General features: G+C 42.0%; 2 protein-coding genes across 3 annotated transcripts in view; both read left to right on the top strand.

Moving 5' to 3' along the window:
* The window catches only part of dst (dystonin), a 103,707-nt gene that overhangs the window by 45,590 nt on the left and 41,313 nt on the right, over positions 1-16,804 (top strand). For both annotated transcript variants that reach the window (XM_087850256.1, XM_087850255.1), the window contains 13 exons: positions 8-191; positions 799-956; positions 1,047-1,225; positions 1,324-1,462; positions 1,548-1,741; positions 1,856-2,018; positions 2,096-2,179; positions 2,396-2,503; positions 2,595-2,693; positions 8,866-9,012; positions 10,191-10,279; positions 10,365-10,473; positions 11,018-16,738. In XM_087850256.1, the coding sequence (XP_087706382.1) occupies positions 8-191; positions 799-956; positions 1,047-1,225; positions 1,324-1,462; positions 1,548-1,741; positions 1,856-2,018; positions 2,096-2,179; positions 2,396-2,503; positions 2,595-2,693; positions 8,866-9,012; positions 10,191-10,279; positions 10,365-10,473; positions 11,018-16,738 (7,374 nt within the window). The remainder of the gene's footprint in view (positions 1-7; positions 192-798; positions 957-1,046; positions 1,226-1,323; positions 1,463-1,547; positions 1,742-1,855; positions 2,019-2,095; positions 2,180-2,395; positions 2,504-2,594; positions 2,694-8,865; positions 9,013-10,190; positions 10,280-10,364; positions 10,474-11,017; positions 16,739-16,804) is intronic.
* On the top strand, positions 3,149-8,922 carry LOC148099929 (uncharacterized). Its single transcript, XM_087850257.1, has 2 exons — positions 3,149-6,332; positions 6,502-8,922. Exons 1-2 carry the CDS (start codon positions 3,393-3,395, stop codon positions 8,500-8,502), a joined length of 4,941 nt encoding a protein of 1,646 aa, XP_087706383.1. The 5' UTR covers positions 3,149-3,392; the 3' UTR covers positions 8,503-8,922.

The following is a 16,804-nucleotide window of genomic DNA, read 5'->3' as shown; positions in this document are numbered from 1 at the left end:
ACTCCAGATAAAGACCATGTTGCCAGGTGAGCATCAGCAGGTCTTGAGCAACCTGCAGTCCCACTTTGATGAGTTCCTGGAAGACAGCGAGGAGTCAGAGGTATTCACTGTGGCGGACTGCGCGCAACTCGAGAGAGACGTGGCAGCGTGTAAGGAGTACTACCAGGAACTGCTCAGATCCGCAGAGAGAGGCAAGGCTCAAATCTCCCTTCCCCTTCTGCGTAACAACGAGCAGCTTGTGTACATTGTACAAAACACAGCAAAGGGAAACACATGGCTGTTAAGCCTTTTAAGCCTTAAGTTAATACCTATTGGAATTACTCTGATTTTGCTGTGAATGTAAATACTGCACTGGTATGCCGTTAAAGTGTTATGTGTAGTCATAAATTTTAATTTTGGGAAAATTTGAAGAATATTTGTTCAGCTGTGTTGATACATCTGCACGTAGGCAGTATTCACATATACAGTATAAAATATTTGCATTTCCTTTTAAAAGATTGTGTATTTTTCTCAATGCACTAGTAATAATTTTCTCATTTTGGGACTGACTCCACCTCAGCAGCATACAAAGTTCAGTGGATTGAGCTCCATTGCATCAGACCTTACTTGACCTTATAGCATAATAAGGGTGCCACCTAGAGGCTGTCAGTTTAAACTGCAGTATTTGTGGGTTTAAATTATTTTCCTTTGGATGATTTTCAAAATAACGCAAAGCTTTATATTTATTACCCTTAAAAAGAAAAACGCAACCAAGCTGTCAGTATTTTTAAAAGACTTTGATCCTTTTCTGTTACACAGAGGAACACGAGGAGTCGGTGTACAATCATTACATCTCGGAAATACGCAACTTCCGTATGCATCTGGAGGCCCATGAAGAACACCTGATCAGGCAAATACGCTCACCCCTGGAAAGAGATGACCTGGAGCAGAGTCTGCAGCGTATCACAGAGCATGAGGTACACATTGCAATACTCATTTGTGATACTCGAGAACTTCGCTGTTGCTGTCAGTTTAAATCATCCCCCCGCCGTCATCTGCTCTTGCAGAGGAAGATGGCAGAGCTGAATAAGCTGAAGGAGGATCTGGATGCCATGAAGGAGAAGTGTGAGCTGTTCCTCAGACAGGCCGCAGGTTCTCCGTCTGTGGCAACGCTTTCATCTGAGCTCACAGTCCTCATTCAGAGCATGAGCCAAGTGTACTCCATGTCTTCCATTTATATGGACAAGTAAGAGTTTCCCTTCATTGCAATTAGGTAATTCATTTATATGTATGTTTGTAATACAAAAGAATATTAGAACTAAAGACCTTTTTCTTCTATTGCAGATTAAAAACTGTGAGTTTAGTGGTGAAACACAGTCAGAGTGCAGAGGCGCTTGTTAAGGCCTATGAGTCCAAACTCTACGAAGAAGATGCCATGAACCCTGATATCAAATCCATTGAAAATGTCATTTCCACACTAAAGGTGTTACACCATCACGATTCAGTATTTCACCAACACACCCAGTGTTTTGACTTCACTTGTTAACCATTCCTGCTTCTGCACACAGCACTGGCGGACAGAGATTGATGAGAGACAGGAGGTATTCCACGACATGGAGGATGAGCTGCAGAAGGCGCGCCTCATCAGTGACCGCATGTTTAAAGCGCACAACGAGCGCGACTTTGACCTCGACTGGCACAAAGAAAAGGCGGATCAGTTGAGCGAGAGGTGGCAGAACATCCACTCCCAGATCGATAGCAGGTTTGGCTTTTTTCATTTATTCATTCTGAATTAAATCAAGCACACCAGCTGTTTTTGGCAGAAAATAGTCAGTGTATGTATTGATCACTAAAAGGTTATCCAACCAATTTTCAGGCTCCGCGACCTGGATGGTATCGGCAAATCTTTGAAGCACTACAGAGACTCCTATAGTAGCCTTGATGAATGGGTTAGAGACATGGAGGCAGCACAGCTGAAGGCCCAAGAACACAAACCTGAGGATAGCAAGGCACTGGCTGAGCTGTTAAACAAACAAAAAGTAGGACAACACAGAAGTTATTCACAGCAAAAAACATTTATATAGATACACAATGTATTAAAATGTGTGTGTTTCAGATCCTTGTTGCTGAAATTGAGAAGAAACAGAGCAGTATCGACGAATGTCAAAAGTACTCAGAGCAGTACTCATCTGCTGTTAAGGTGAAGCCATTTGTTGTCTTTAATTTAGTTTAACCCCCACTTTACAGTTCTGTTATCTAAACAGTAACGCATCAGGTCTGCAGGCTTTTGCAGAATATCTTTTCTGAATATTGCAGCAGTTTGTCACATTTTGTTGACATTTGGTGAAAAGAGACTGAGCAATAATAATCTAACAAAAAGTAGTTCACCATCAATTCATGTGAAACTCTTTTTTAGGATTATGAACTTCAGCTGATGACGTTCAGAGCAATGGTCGACTCCCAGCACAAATCTCCTCTCAAGAAACGGAGGATGCAGAGTTCTTCTGATGCCATTCAGCAGGAGGTGAAACTTTATTTTGGCTTTGTCAGCAGAAGAAATGAGTTCTGTATGAACAACAGTGCCTGCTCAGTGATATACTTGGTTGTGTTTATAGTTTATGGATCTCCGAACGCGCTACACTGCTCTGGTGACTCTGATGACTCAGTATGTGAAGTTTGCCAGCGAAACACTGAAGAGAACTGAGGATGAGGAGGTGAGTTATTCTTGCTTTAACACATAAAACGTTCTGTGGTAACAGGGATTCGTGTGGCACTTTTTCAATTTCAATTTGTTCGCCATTTGTTTCCTGATGCCAATGTAGCTGTATTGTCGCACACGGGCATGCTTCCTGGGTGGTCTTCTCTTTTTTATCAGCTTGTTTTAGTGGCTCACAGTACTTCCACTACTTGTCTACCTTGACTTTTTGACTCCAAGACAATTATCCCAGATGGAGGTCTCCTCGTGAGGGAAGAGAGTTTGCTTCATTGTACAAAAGAAGCAAAGGAAATGAAGCAGTGCATGCCTGCATGGATGGTAGCTCCTTCCTGGAGATATTGACTTGCTGGGATGAGAAAGCTTTTTTCTAATTCTGCTGCAGTAGATCTTATATGTCTCTTTTAAATGTCTCTCCAGGAATCTGTGCATTACTTCTAAAGCTTAGTTTTGACATATAAAACTGCAACTGAAATAAAATCAAACCTAAAATATTGATGGTATGTTTGCAGTTTTTAGGCATTTACAGTACAGCTATCTCTTCTTTTATAAACAAAACTCATTAAGGAAATTCCTGGAGAGACTGTTTTATTATTAATGGCACTAATTTACAATGTCTACAGTGGATGATTTGTGTTTTTTCCCGTTATAGAAGAGAAAAGCTTTTGAAAGAGCAGAGAATGAAAGGTGGACAGAAAGCATGGAGCTCCAAAAAGCTACAGAGGATATAGAGATTAGTCAACTTAAGCAGCGGGTCTGGGAGCAGGAGGCTTTGCTGACTGAGAGGCAAGAACAGTTGGAAAAATTGGAAGGAGAAATAGAAACACAGCAGAAGACAATTGGTGATCTAAAGTGTCAGAAATCCCAGCTCGAGCATGATCTGAATCAGTATCATGCTAAATTAGAGATAGCAGTTAAAGACAAAATGGCAATTGAGCAGGAATTAAAGCACACAAAAATGATAATCGAGCAGTCAGAGGCCACATGGTCTTTGACTCAGAAGAAGCTAGACGATTTCTTAAAAGATAGAAACGATGGCCACGATATTAATACCCAAAGCCTTCACAGAAAAAAAGATGTGGAGGAAATAGACTTTGCCACTGTTCATGAGCCGCAAAGCCAAATCCATGCTAAACGTGTGGCTCAGCAGCATTTGGCCTTTGACAGCCAGTCAGCAGGAGACTGTGAGCTGAGATCATCTGCATTCAGAGAAAATGACAGCACGATGGTGGATGCTCTGCAGCAGAAATTAGAGGAGCTGGTCCTGGTCCAGAGAAAAGCAGACATGGCTGAAGAAAAAGCACAGAGTTATAAAAAGTTGTTGGATGACAGCAATAACAGACTGAAGAAACTTCAGATGGACTTGGAAGCTGAGAGGATTAGCACGAGACAGAAATCGGAGGAACTCCAGCAGGAAACACAGAACATGAAGAAATCCATCAATGAGCTTCAAGACGAAATCAGATCTCTCAAAAGAGCAAAGTCCTCTCTGGAACAAAACACATTTTTTCACAGCACTGAAATAGAAGGCCTTAAAGAGCAGCTGAACATCGCCCACGGAGAGCTGCAGAAAAAAAGCTCCATTGAACAGGAAAATAGTTACAAGATTAACAGCTTAGAATTAGACCTGGCTTCCAAACAGTCAGTAACAGATCAGCTGAAGTTTAAATGCAGTGAGCTGACGAGGATGAATGTCTCATCGGAGAGTAATATTCAAGGTCTTCAGATCCAGATGGAATCAATGGAAAAAGAGAGGTTGCTTTCAGAACAAAAGCTCAGGTCTTTAAGGAGAGAGCTCGACAGCTGGAAACAGCAAGTTCAAACAGCAAAGGAAGAAAGTAGCTTAATAAAAAAATCTGAGCAGGCGCTGCAGGGCAAGTGTAAAGATCTGGAAGCAGAACTTCAAAAAAGTGAATTAGCTGCTTCTCAGTGGCAGGCGAGAGTAGATGAGATGAAACAGATCAATCTGGAGATGGAGGAAAATCTAAAGAACATAAAAGCTAAACTGGATCAGGCGACGATGGAAATTGGCAGCAAGGATCAGCAAATTAAAATCTTCAGGGCTCAAGTAGAGGGCACCAAATCACAGGTCAGAATTATCGAGGAGGAGCTGAATAAGAAATCGCAAAGCTCTCATGAGCTTCAAATTAAACTGCAAGATTACAGTGAGGAGGTAAAGAAAATGACTGAACTGCAGCAGAAAATCAAAGCTCTCAGTTCAAGTACTGCCAGTTATGAGAAAGAAATAACCTCTCTTAAAACTGAGCTGATGTCAGTGCTTTCTGACAAGAATTCGGCAAATCAAAAGGTCCACACGCAGAAAGCTGAAATCAATGATTTGAAAGTGATGCTGAATACTAAAAATGCACAACTGCAGAAGGAATCTGCCGAGAATCAAAAGCATCTCAGTAAAATCAAAGCTTTAGAAGATGAGCTTTTCAAACAAAAGCACAATTTTAAGGGGTTAACCAGCAGCTCGGAGAAAGTGACAGAAAACGTAAAGCAGGAACTTTACACGCTTCAGAGTGAGAAGAGAGAAACGGAAAGGAAAGCCGAGAACCTGAACGCTAAACTTTCAGATTTAAGCTCCTCACTGCAAAAAACAAAAGACGAGTTAGCGAAAGAGGCCCAAGAGAGAAAAGTCAAAGAGTCCAAATTAATTCAGCTGGAGGCTGAGCTTCAGAAAAATAGAATAACAATCAAAGAAATGATGTCCAGTTCTGAGAAATCCAGATCAAACCTACAAAATGAGAATACACTTTTAAAGAGGGAGAAAGCTGAGGCGTTAGAGAAAAGCATTTTATTGGGATCTGAAGTCAGAAAACTGAGAGAAAACCTTCAGCACGCCCAATCGGAAGCCGAGCAAAAGCAAATAGAAAACGCTGCGCTTCAGCTGAGGTCCCAGCAGATGGAGGAACAACTGGATAAGTGTAAGAAAATGCTGGAGGAGTTAAAGAGCAAACTAGAACTCCAGAGAGAGGGCTATGACAGGCAGTTGCTGCTAGTGAAAACTGAAATAGAGAGAAAAATCATTTTACTGCAGTCCGAACTCACAAACGACAGCGAGAAATCCACAGTGCACAGCGCTGAACTAGCAGAGATGCTGAATAAGTATTTCAAACAAGACACGAAGCAGATAAAACATCAGAGCACAGCTGATTCAAAGCAACAACCGGACCAACAGCTTCAGATCAAAACAGACAAAGTGCAGCAAGAGAGAACGAAGCTCGAGCGAGACTTGTCAAAAGCAAAATCTCAAATAGACGAACTCGAGGAAGAAAAAGTCAAACTCAAGTCAAAAATCAGTGCTATGCAAAGCCTTTGCAATGAGCAAACGGGTGAATGGACAAAGTTTCAACAGCTGTTGAAAGACAGCGAGTGGAAACTCACGATGAAAGAAAATGAGGCAAGATCTCTGCGGGAACAAATAGTGCTGTACATCAAAGAGGTTAAAGGCCTTCAGGAGAAGCTTTCGACACTCGGATTAGAGGCGACTCAGTGCAGTTTCCAGTATGTGAAAGACAACAAGGCTGATCTGATGAATGCAGATGTCGCTATAATGCAGAAAATGGTGCACTCAAATCAAGATACAAAAAGCAGGAGAGATGAAGAGATTCTGTCAGTGAAAAAGTCCTCACAGGTACGCACGAGGCTAAATTTTGCATTACTGGAACATAATAGTGCATTTATTAACAGATCCAGTATGTTTAAATGCAGTATGCTCCTTTTAGTAGTTGTTTTTTCTGTTAGTAGATATTAATAATTGTAGCTGTAAAAACTTAATAGCTCTTCCAATGTCACATCTACAGATGGCAACAACGGAGAACGAAATCACTCTTGAAGGGATTAAACATGTCAGACAAGATAAGAAGGAGATCATTCACAGTCAAAGCCTTCAGCAGGATTCAACAACAAACGCAATGTTGGATAGCTCCCCTTATCAAACTCCCGCTTTTCTCAAGAAAGATGTGCAAAGTGTGACTTACAAGAGCAACGTTAACACTGATTTCCAAAGCTCTGTGACAACACAGGGATACATGGCTCTGTTGGGACTTACAGACAAACAGCTGCACAAAACTAATGTCAGCAAGACAAAAATGTACCAAAGCACATCAGAGAGTAGTATAACAGACCACGATGGACAGCAGAGCGTGACATATTCAACTACCCAAAAGCTCCCAGACCTCAAAGGGGGTGTAAGCATTCAAAATATGGTCAAATTTAGGCCCTCGGATGAAGAGTACATCGGCAAACCGGCTGCTATTGCTGGAATTTATGTGGAGTCAAGCAAGAAAAAGATATCCTTCCTGGAAGCTGCTGAGAAGGGCTTCCTAGCAAAGACATATGCCCTTGAGTTTCTCGAGGCTCAGGCTGCAACAGGAAGCCTTACAGATCTGGCTACCGGACAAACGCATTCAGCTGCCGAGGCATTGGAGAGGGGGATTATAGATCCGAGCCTGAAAGACAGACTGATGGAGGCTGAGAAAGCTATTAGTGGTTACATCTTTAAAGGCAAAAAGCTGTCTGTGTTTCAGGCCATGGAGGAAAGGATTCTCGATAGATACAAAGCCAAAAAGATCCTCGAGGTCCAGGTTGCTACTGGAGGACTGATAAACCCAGCAACTGGGGTCAGGGTAACAGCTCACATTGCTGTAGATCAGGGTCTTTTGAACAAGGAGACTCTACAGAGTCTCTATGATCCAGTCAGTAACCCCAAAGGTTATCACAACCCTGACACTGGACAGAAAGCATACTACTCTGACATACTGAAGGCATGCTTGTACGACGTCAGTGGTGGAGTGTTTCTCTTTCCGTTTGGTGAGAGGCACCTAACAAGCACATCTCCTGCCAGCTCTCATAGGGTGTCGGTTGTCAACAGCAACTGTGGCACTGAGATGTCAGCCTATGAAGCATTCAAGGGGAAACACATTGACAAGAAGACATATCTGTTTCTGTCACAGCAGGAGAGTGAATGGCAGGAGAAGTCCACAGCTGACCCCAGTGGAACCCCACTTCACGTCATTACTGATGTCAAAGGTGGCCGACAGCTTTGCCTTGAGTCGGCTCTAAGTCAGAGATTCCTTGAATCGTCTGAGCTTGAGAGCTATCGTAGAGGTCTTCTTAGTATCACTGAGATCGCAGACATGATATTTTCAAGAATGGTTGTTGTGGAAGATGTTAACAGCCCCATTGCTGGGCTTTGGGATGTCACTCAGAAGAAAAGGCTTTCGGTTTTTCAGGGTTTTCAACAGGGCTTCATTGACAGAGCTACTGCTTTGCGGCTGTTAGAGGCCCAGGCCTGCACTGGAGGTATTTGTGACCCCTCATGTGGAGAGAGAGTTACCCTCACCGAGGCTCTCAAAAGAGGTCTTTTGGATGAAGCACTGAGTCAGCAGCTTCTGCATTTTGACCAAGCACTTAATGGCTTCATTCATCCCAAGACTGCAAAGACTTTGTCTGTTTCCCAGGCTGTTCAGGAAAATCTCCTCCCAAAAGACGCCGGTTTCCGCTGTATTGAATTCCAGCTCCTGACTGGAGGATTGATAAAACCTGACACCCACGACAGAATCTCACTTGAAGAAGTCGTTCAGAGCGGGCTCGTTGATAAAGTTACCGCCACTGTACTCAAAGACGAGAAGTTCCACACCAAAAGCCTCACCTGTCCAAGGACCAAGAGAAGAATTACATTCAAAGAGGCTCTGGAGAGAAGCGTGTACGACTGCCACACCGGGTTAAGGTTACTGGAAGCTACGAAATCCCACGGTTTTGGACCAAAGTCAACATTTCATTATGTTTGGGCATATAAATAAAAACCTGTCAGTTATTATAGCATTAGCCTTTGGTGGGGTGGATTTAAAGTCAGTGAGTCTTTTCTCGTTATCTTTGACCTTTTGATGAACAAAGATGCCTCTTGTGGTATTACCAATGAAGCCTTGCATTGCTAAACTGGTAAAAAAATATTTGTATTTCAGTGCTGCTGATTCTTCTTCAGCTCTGACCAAAACAGTTTTTCAGTACATGGTTGTCCAAAGCTTTCTTGTGTTTTCTTCTTTTGGTTTTTGCTGATTTTAACTTGATCATGAATGGATTTTGACAGCTCTCTTCCTGTGTTTTGGTTTATTTTTGTAGCAAAGTTAACAATCTTGTTAAAAGTCCGTCTATTTTAATTCTAGAGATCTGTTGATGAGGAGAAGAGAGAGAATGGTGATAAGGTTAACAAACTATTGCAGTGGATGTCCAATGTGAAACAGACCGTGAGCAATGGTGGGGATGCTCTGAAAGATAGTAATGCCAACACAGATGCTTCTAATAAGCCGCAGGTAAATAATGTGTATGTTCCTGGTGTGTCCTTTTCTTTTATTATTCCTAACTTTTGTTGATATATGAGTTTTTTTTATGACAAAAACACTCCAATCAAAATGATCCCACCACCCTTTGCTGTCACAGCGTTTGATTTCTAATAAAACAAACTGTCTACTTCCTGATTCATTTTATCCATATATGTTGTGAAGCTCATGGATTTAATTACTGCACTTACAAAGACCTACAAAGATAATATGAAATACTTTTAAATACTTATTTCAATTTATTCATAATAAAAACAAATGCATATGTTGCACAAGCACCCATATTTAATGCACTTCACTGAATAATAAATGACGTCAGTCTCACAGGTTATTGAAATAATTTAACATGTGGCCCAAAACTGATATTATTCACCTTAAGGTTACACGAAATTTATATAAAACTATCCCTGATGTGTTCATTATATTGCAAAAGGAAGTAAATCATGGTTAAATAGTGGTGAGAGGCAGTTTATGATCACGGGGTCAATAATTAAATCTGCCCAACATAAAAGAATAGAAAATAAAATAAATGTGTGAATTAAAGAAGTTTAGATTTTCATTACATGTCATTTGCTAATGAGATCACTGACTTCTTATATATCTTTTGATGTTAGTAGTGGACCTTTGCATTTCTGTAGTAATACTTTAATAAACTTAAATAAAGGTCTGTAAAGTAAAATCCCAATTCAGTAATTACAGTGTAACATAATTTGACTTTATTTTGTCAAATTATGTCAAAATCACCTTCACCTTCCCCTTATTATGTTTCTGATATCATGCCACTTATGTAAAACAGAATAAAGCACAATGTGCACAGTGCTATCAGAAATAACAGTGTTAAAATTATAGCCTCATTAAAGACTGTATAAATCAGTCAAGTTCTCTTTGGGAGAAAAACTAAAATGTTATGTAGGTTTCCATTGCTAATATTTATTGCAAAGTTGTTGTGTGCAGTATGCTTCATGTAAATAGTGAATCATGAAAAATGTAATTTAGTCTGTAAAAAGTATTTGTGTGTCTGTGTGTGTGTGCATTTTTGAGGATTATCTTGTTTTTTCATTGCAATTGTAAAGTAAAACTACCATAAAAGTCACTATGCATCATTGACTCTAACATGGTGATATGCATGTTGTTGCTGTTTGATGTTCTAGGTGTCCGTGGAGGAAATCGTCACTAAAAAGGAACAAATTGCAGAAGCGCTGAGGTCCACACAAACGATGCTAAACAAACACAGTGACAAGTAAGCCTCCTTACCTGGACTAGCATGCAAAAGACTGACTGGTAAAGTTCGGAGCTTCATCCTTAATATTTTTTTGTCTTTACAGAATGACAGAAGAGGAAAGAAAGAAGGCCCAAGAGCAGCTGCAGTCTCTCACTCAGGCCTACAATGAACTCTCCCAGCAGTGTTCAGATCAGACTCCCTCTGCAGATGAGGTTGGATTATAGGCTTCGTGTTTAATGGAAAACAGTGCCCCCTGATGTTCGATGGCATGTCTAACCATTATCCTCTTTTCCCTAGTACAGTGTTTGCCAAATTCTCTCGCACTTTCTCTTAGACTGGCTCCTTAGGAACAGAAACTTAGTATGGCTGAAACCAGTCAAACCTGAGTATGCTGTAAACATGCTAATTGCACCAAGCTGTGGTCTGATATTTCACCTCTTTCAGTGTGCTTAAGCTCTCTTTAAGAGCTCAACAGGATAGCAGATATATAACTTTACAGTGTGCTGTGTGACTAACGACGCTCTTTTTGCAAGATGCTGAATGCTTATATTCCAGATGCATGATAGCTTTAAATGTACTCTCCATCACCCTCCTGTTGCAACCCCGTTGCAGTCTTGCTCTTGCACAAACGTTGTCTTAACAAACCCGTGTCTGTGTGGTGGTGAGTATAGATTTTGTCTTGCCTCACTTAGTAAAATTTGAACAAATTTTACTAACTACTAGTGAGATTAATTGTCATGCTTTCATTTCCTGCAGGATTTCAAACCCCTTGATAGGATTGGGACTGGAATGACTGGCCTGATTGATCAGAGAGGTTTGGTAAATCATCAAGGGGCCCTCCTAACCTCTAACCTCTCTGAACCCCAATTTCATCTGGGGTGTGACGAAGCTATTGAAGAAAATCGCATCTACACATCAACGCTGAATCACTTGCCAGTGTTGAATGATTCAAGCAAATGCATACAGAGTTCACATGTCTCCTCTGTGTCCCTGTCTGACATAGCAGCAGCTAGAGAAGGGTCCATGTGTGAAGATATGATCATAAAAATAATAGAGGCCAGCCAGGTCAGTGATGAAGTGCAGATATCCTACACAGGAGACACGATGACCCTGGAGAAGGCATTTCAGTGTGGTTTAATTCCTGCTTCTGTCTATGTAAACATCCTTCAGAGGAAAAAGTCTCATCAGGATATGATAAATCTTGGCACTGCAGAAAGTCTGTCTTTTTTAGAGCCTGAAGAGGAGGGTGAAGCTTGTGAGGCTAATAAACTGATATTCAAGGGCCTGAGCAGAGAGAGGTCAGAGGCATCAGAGAGGAATATTAACAGTGTGACTTCGGGTGGTTTTAGTAATCAGGAGATTATGGTGAGGATGTTAGGTGCTCAGGGAGATCTAGAAGGTCAGAATGAAACTGAGGTGTCAAATGGTAACTTCCAGAATGCTGGAGGTGGGCTGAAGGTGGATGCAGCCATTCAGTGTGACTTGATGAGCTCCAGCAGCACACTCATCGTCCTGGGAAATCAGCAACAGTTCATGGGACTTGCGTTGCCTCACTCTGGGGAAATCCAAAAAACGGTGTCTGCCTCGCATGAATCTGATTGTCAAAGCACCTCCAGTGAGTTTACCTGCAGACTTTTTACTAATCGAGGGAAAATAGCAGCATTTTACATTCCAGAAAATTCAGAGGTGATAGATATCACTACCGCTATTCAAAATGGTTGGATCGACAGTCACACAGCAGAGGTTCTGAAATCCATAGAGATCCCAGATGTGCTGCCAGATGTTGATCACCTTAGTGAAAAGTTTTCATCTTGGCTCACTTATAAAAAGCTGGCAGTTGATGGGTGGCCTCATGATGGTTCAGAAGTTAATCTCCCCTCTCCCACGGAAGCAAAACAGTTATTCATCTCATACTTAATGATGAACAGTTACATTGATCCAACGTCAGAACAGAGGGTTTTGATACTTGATGATCAGTTAAATAAAATGGCTCATGCTTTTCTTGAAGACACGCTATTTTATCCGAACGATGATGAAGGTTTGACTGATTTGACTTTGTTCGATGCCAAAAATCCTTTTGAACACGCAGATTCTGAGATGTCGCTACTCATAAATGATGAATCAGAGGAGTTAATAAAAAACACACAGGACGTGTTTGATCGTTATGACTTTGTTTCCCGGACCGGCGGGAGAATCACCTTTGATGAAAACACACAACACACAACTGAGCCCCATAATTTCGTTTCCTCCGGCAATGGAAGAATAACCTTTGATGAAAAATCTAATAAAAATGACAAAGCTTCAAAACACGATCATGCCAAGGACCTTTTAGTGAGTAGTGACATTGATTTTAACACCAGAGGTGTAGAGGTGGAAAACGCGTTTGAAAACGACACATGGTGGACAAAGTCAGATCAGTTTGAAGAAGGAATTTCTGGAAATACTTTGAAAAAGGAGGCCGGAGATTATGCCAGGGAAGGTCCTGATATTCCAGGTTCTCTACATGTGTCAGTCCCTCACACATTTTGCTCTGGGGAAAGCAGAAATATTAGCTCACCTTCAGTGATGATTGGCTCTGAGTCCTCATTTAAATCTTGCCATCAGGTGCCACCACACTATAAGGCTAAGTGCTTTGATACAACAAGTGTTCATATTGAACAACCTCAGTTTTTAAGCTCTGAGGACTCAGTGGAGAGTGGAAATGAGTGGAAGAGTGCTATTGCGCTTCTGAAAACCCAAATGGAGGAAGAGGGCATTTTGGACGTCACCTCTGGGAAATGTTATAACCTGCAGGAAGCTCTTAATAAAGGATTAGTGGATGATAAGATGGTACTAGAGCTGCATGACTCACAGTCAGATGAAAAAAATCCCATCCTAATGGTTGAGACAGACAGATTTTCTGGATTAAAACAGGCATTGTCAAGCAAATGTCACACAGAGCAGAGCTTTTTGAGGTCTCATTGCAGCAGGACCATTGGTGAGGCACTCCCGCTTGAATTAGTCAAGGATTCAGATTCGCAAGGCAACTTTTACCCAGAGGAAAACCGTGTTTACTCTCTTTCTGAAGATCAAGATCTGGGTTTAATTCATGCAGCTGAAAACACACAGCAGCTGATTTCAAGAAATGCTGCTGTCACGGTGCTTGATTTAGCCAAAGAAGAGGCTAATAACAAAGAAGGAGAGAGTGAAAATAGAAATCGAGAGTTGGCGTGTAAGGCAATGGGGAGTGTAGAAACAATGACTAATAAAGTACATCTTTCCCTTCCATCAGAAAGTGGTAACATGCCTCAGATGAGCTCACCCTCTTATTGGAATCAGGTTACAGCAGAGCACATCAATCATAAAGGAAAATTGCCTTTAGGGGCTGAGGACAGTGAGTCACACACCTTAATGGATAGCCAGCTGACAGGAAGAATCTCTGGCATCAATACTGATTCCAAAAGCCAGACTCAGTCTGCCACTTTTGCTTATCACTCCGGTAAATCTGACAGCATACCCAGTGATGATGATGTTTTCGGTGATGGATATGATACCAGTGTAAGAAAACAGACATTCATTCAGAGTGAAACCGACACGTCAGTTTCATTTTCCAGTGCTTTGTCTTTGGAAGCTAGAGTGGAAGATGAAAGTGTGGTTCGGTCAACTTTGGGCAGTGAGCCAGCTCCGACTGTGGATTACACATCGCTTGGGGATTTGGTTGAAGGTGCAGTCATCTCGGTTTCCAGGGGTAATTGTAACTCTGTGAAAAACAGGGCAGAAGATGTCAGAATTGCATTACGTCAGCAAGCAGAAAGTGATTATAATGATGAATCTGAGCCCAGCAGCTGTCAGAGAGATCAGAGCCTGATTGCAGCTGTTTGTGAAAGACCTCCAGAACAGCAGAGCTCCTCTTCTGAAATACCTGCTGTTTACAGCAGCATAACAGCAACAAATACCATCAATCACAGCAACTATGATATTGAAGATACAGTCCTGACTCCTAAAGATTTCTTAGGGTTTACAGATGGTGGAGCAGGTGATTCTGAGAGGCCTTCCCTAGAGAAGCAAAATGATGACATTCTCACTATTGATGGTGAACAGATCTCCATAGCTCTCTGTCAGCGAGATCAGAGCCTGATTGCAGCTGCTTGTGAAAGACCTCCACAACAGCAGAGATCCTCGTCTGAGTTACCTGCTATTTACAGCAGCATAACAGCAACAAATACCATCTTGCGCAGCAACAATGATATTGAAGATTCAGCCCTGACTCCTAAAGATTTGTTAGGGTCGGCCCATGGTGGTTTAAGTGATGCTGAGAGGCTTTTCCAAGAGAGGGAAAACAATGACATTCTCACTATTGATGCTGTATCTCTCTGTCAGGGAGATCAGAGCCTGAGCTCACCTGTTTGTGAAGGACCACAACAGCAGAGCTCCTATTCTGAGATATCTTCTGTTAATAGAGACATAACAACAAGTACTATCAACCAAAGCTACTATGATATTGAAGATTCAGCCCTCACTCCTAAAGATTTGTTAGGGTTTACTTGTGGCCTTACAGGTGATGCTGAGAGGCTTTCCCAAAACAGGCAAAACAATGACATTCCCACTGTTAATGCTGAACAGATCTCCGTGTCGCTCTGTCAGAGAGATCGGAGCCTGAGTGCAGCTGTTTGTGAAGGACCCCAACAGCAGAGCTCCTCTTCTGAGTTACGTGCTGTTTACAGCAGCATAACAGCAACAAATACCATCAATCACAGCAACAATTACATTGACGATTCAGCCCTGACTCCTAAAGATTTGTTAGGGTTGACCCATGAAGGCGCAGGTGATCCTGAGGGGCTTTCCCAAGAGAGGGAAAACAATGATATTCTCACTGTTGATGCTGAGCAAATCCCTGTATCTCTCTGTCAGAGAGATCGGAGCCTGAGTGCAGCTGTTTGTGAAGGACCACAACAGCAGAGCTCCTCTTCTGAGTTACCTGCTGTTTACAGCAGCATAACGGCAACAAATACCATCAATCACAGCAACAATGACATTGAAGATTCAGCCCTGACTCCTAAAGATTTGTTAGGGTCGCTCCATGGTGATTTAGATGATGCTGAGAGGTTTTCCCAAGAGAGGGAAAACAATGACTTTCTCACTATTGATGCTGAGCAGATCCCTGTATCTCTCTGTCAGAGAGATCGGAACCTGAGTGCAGCTGTTTGTGAAAAACCTCCACAACAGCAGAGCTCCTCTTCTGAGATATCTTCTGTTAATAGAGACATAACAACAAGTACTATCAACCAAAGCTACTATGATATTGAAGATTCAGCCCTGACTCCTAAAGATTTGTTTGGGTCAACCCATGGAGGGGGAGGTGATGCTGAGAGGCTTTCCCCAGAGAAGCAAAATGATGACATTTTTAATATTGATGCTGAACAGATTTCTGTACCTCTCTGCCAAAGGGGTGCACCTGTTTGTGAAAGACCTCCACAGGAGCAGAGCTCCTCTTCTGAGATACCTGCTGTTACAAGTACTGTTTGTCACAGCAGCAATGATGTTGAAGATTTAGTCATGACTCCTAAAGACTTGTTAGAGTCAGCGCTTGGTGTTACAGGTGATGCTGAGAGGCTTTTCCCAGAGAGGCAAAACAAGAGCATTTTTGCTATTGATACTGAACAAATCTCTGCATCAAGAACGGACACAGACGATCCTGATAGTGATAGAAATGTCTCCTGTTTAAATCCATCGTTTCCCTTATCAGACAACTTTGGACAGCCTGGAAGTAGAATAGGAGAAGAGATGAGATCTGATCCTATAGAAGAGGATCAAAGTTTAGAAGTGTGTGTTTCTGTGGATACTCACACAGTTACGGGTTTCCTGTCCGAGAGCAGTATAATACCTGTTGTTTTCTCTTCAGGCCCATTAGTGTTTTCTAATCCTGGAAAGACATATGACCAGGGGGAAGATATTACACACGGTGATAAGAGCAGTGGTTTGGAAAGGGCACAAGCTCAAGATTCTCAAGATGCCCTTGCTATAGATAAGAATAATGCACAATCTTTACATAAAAACAGTTTCCACGAGAGTAGCACATCTCAAGGACTCACAGACAGCAGTCACCCAGATCACCTCATGAATTTACTGAAGCAAAATTCTCTCAGTTTAGACAGCGAGGACACGAGGAAAGCAAAACTGATATGCCAGGATGAAAGAGGAGGTCAAGAGCAGTCTGATGCTCCAAATATCCAGCTGCAGCTGCTGCAGGTTTTTAAGACTGTTTCCACAAGCCAAGACCTTTCAGTGCTTAAGGAAGTGATGGATACCCTCAGCAGCGCTCTGGGGTGTGAATCACAGCAGGAACAGTGGCACACACTGGAGAGCATCAAAGAGGAAAGTTCAGAGGGAGAGGATGAGGAGTCAGGAGAGGATGACGGCGCTCCAAAGAGTCACCAACCATCTGTTGAGGCCTCTGCCAGCTCATATGGCTGCAAAGTTGAGGAGGTCAAATATAAGGTGCAGTTTATTTTGGCTGAATGCTAAGTTCATCACTTCTTAGTTTTGGACATTAGTAACATCTGT

Source organism: Neolamprologus brichardi, chromosome 13 (assembly GCF_056152115.1).
Source record: "Neolamprologus brichardi isolate AB-2024 chromosome 13, ASM5615211v1, whole genome shotgun sequence".
Classification (NCBI taxonomy): domain Eukaryota; kingdom Metazoa; phylum Chordata; class Actinopteri; order Cichliformes; family Cichlidae; genus Neolamprologus; species Neolamprologus brichardi.
This window is presented reverse-complemented; position numbering and strand designations above follow the sequence as displayed.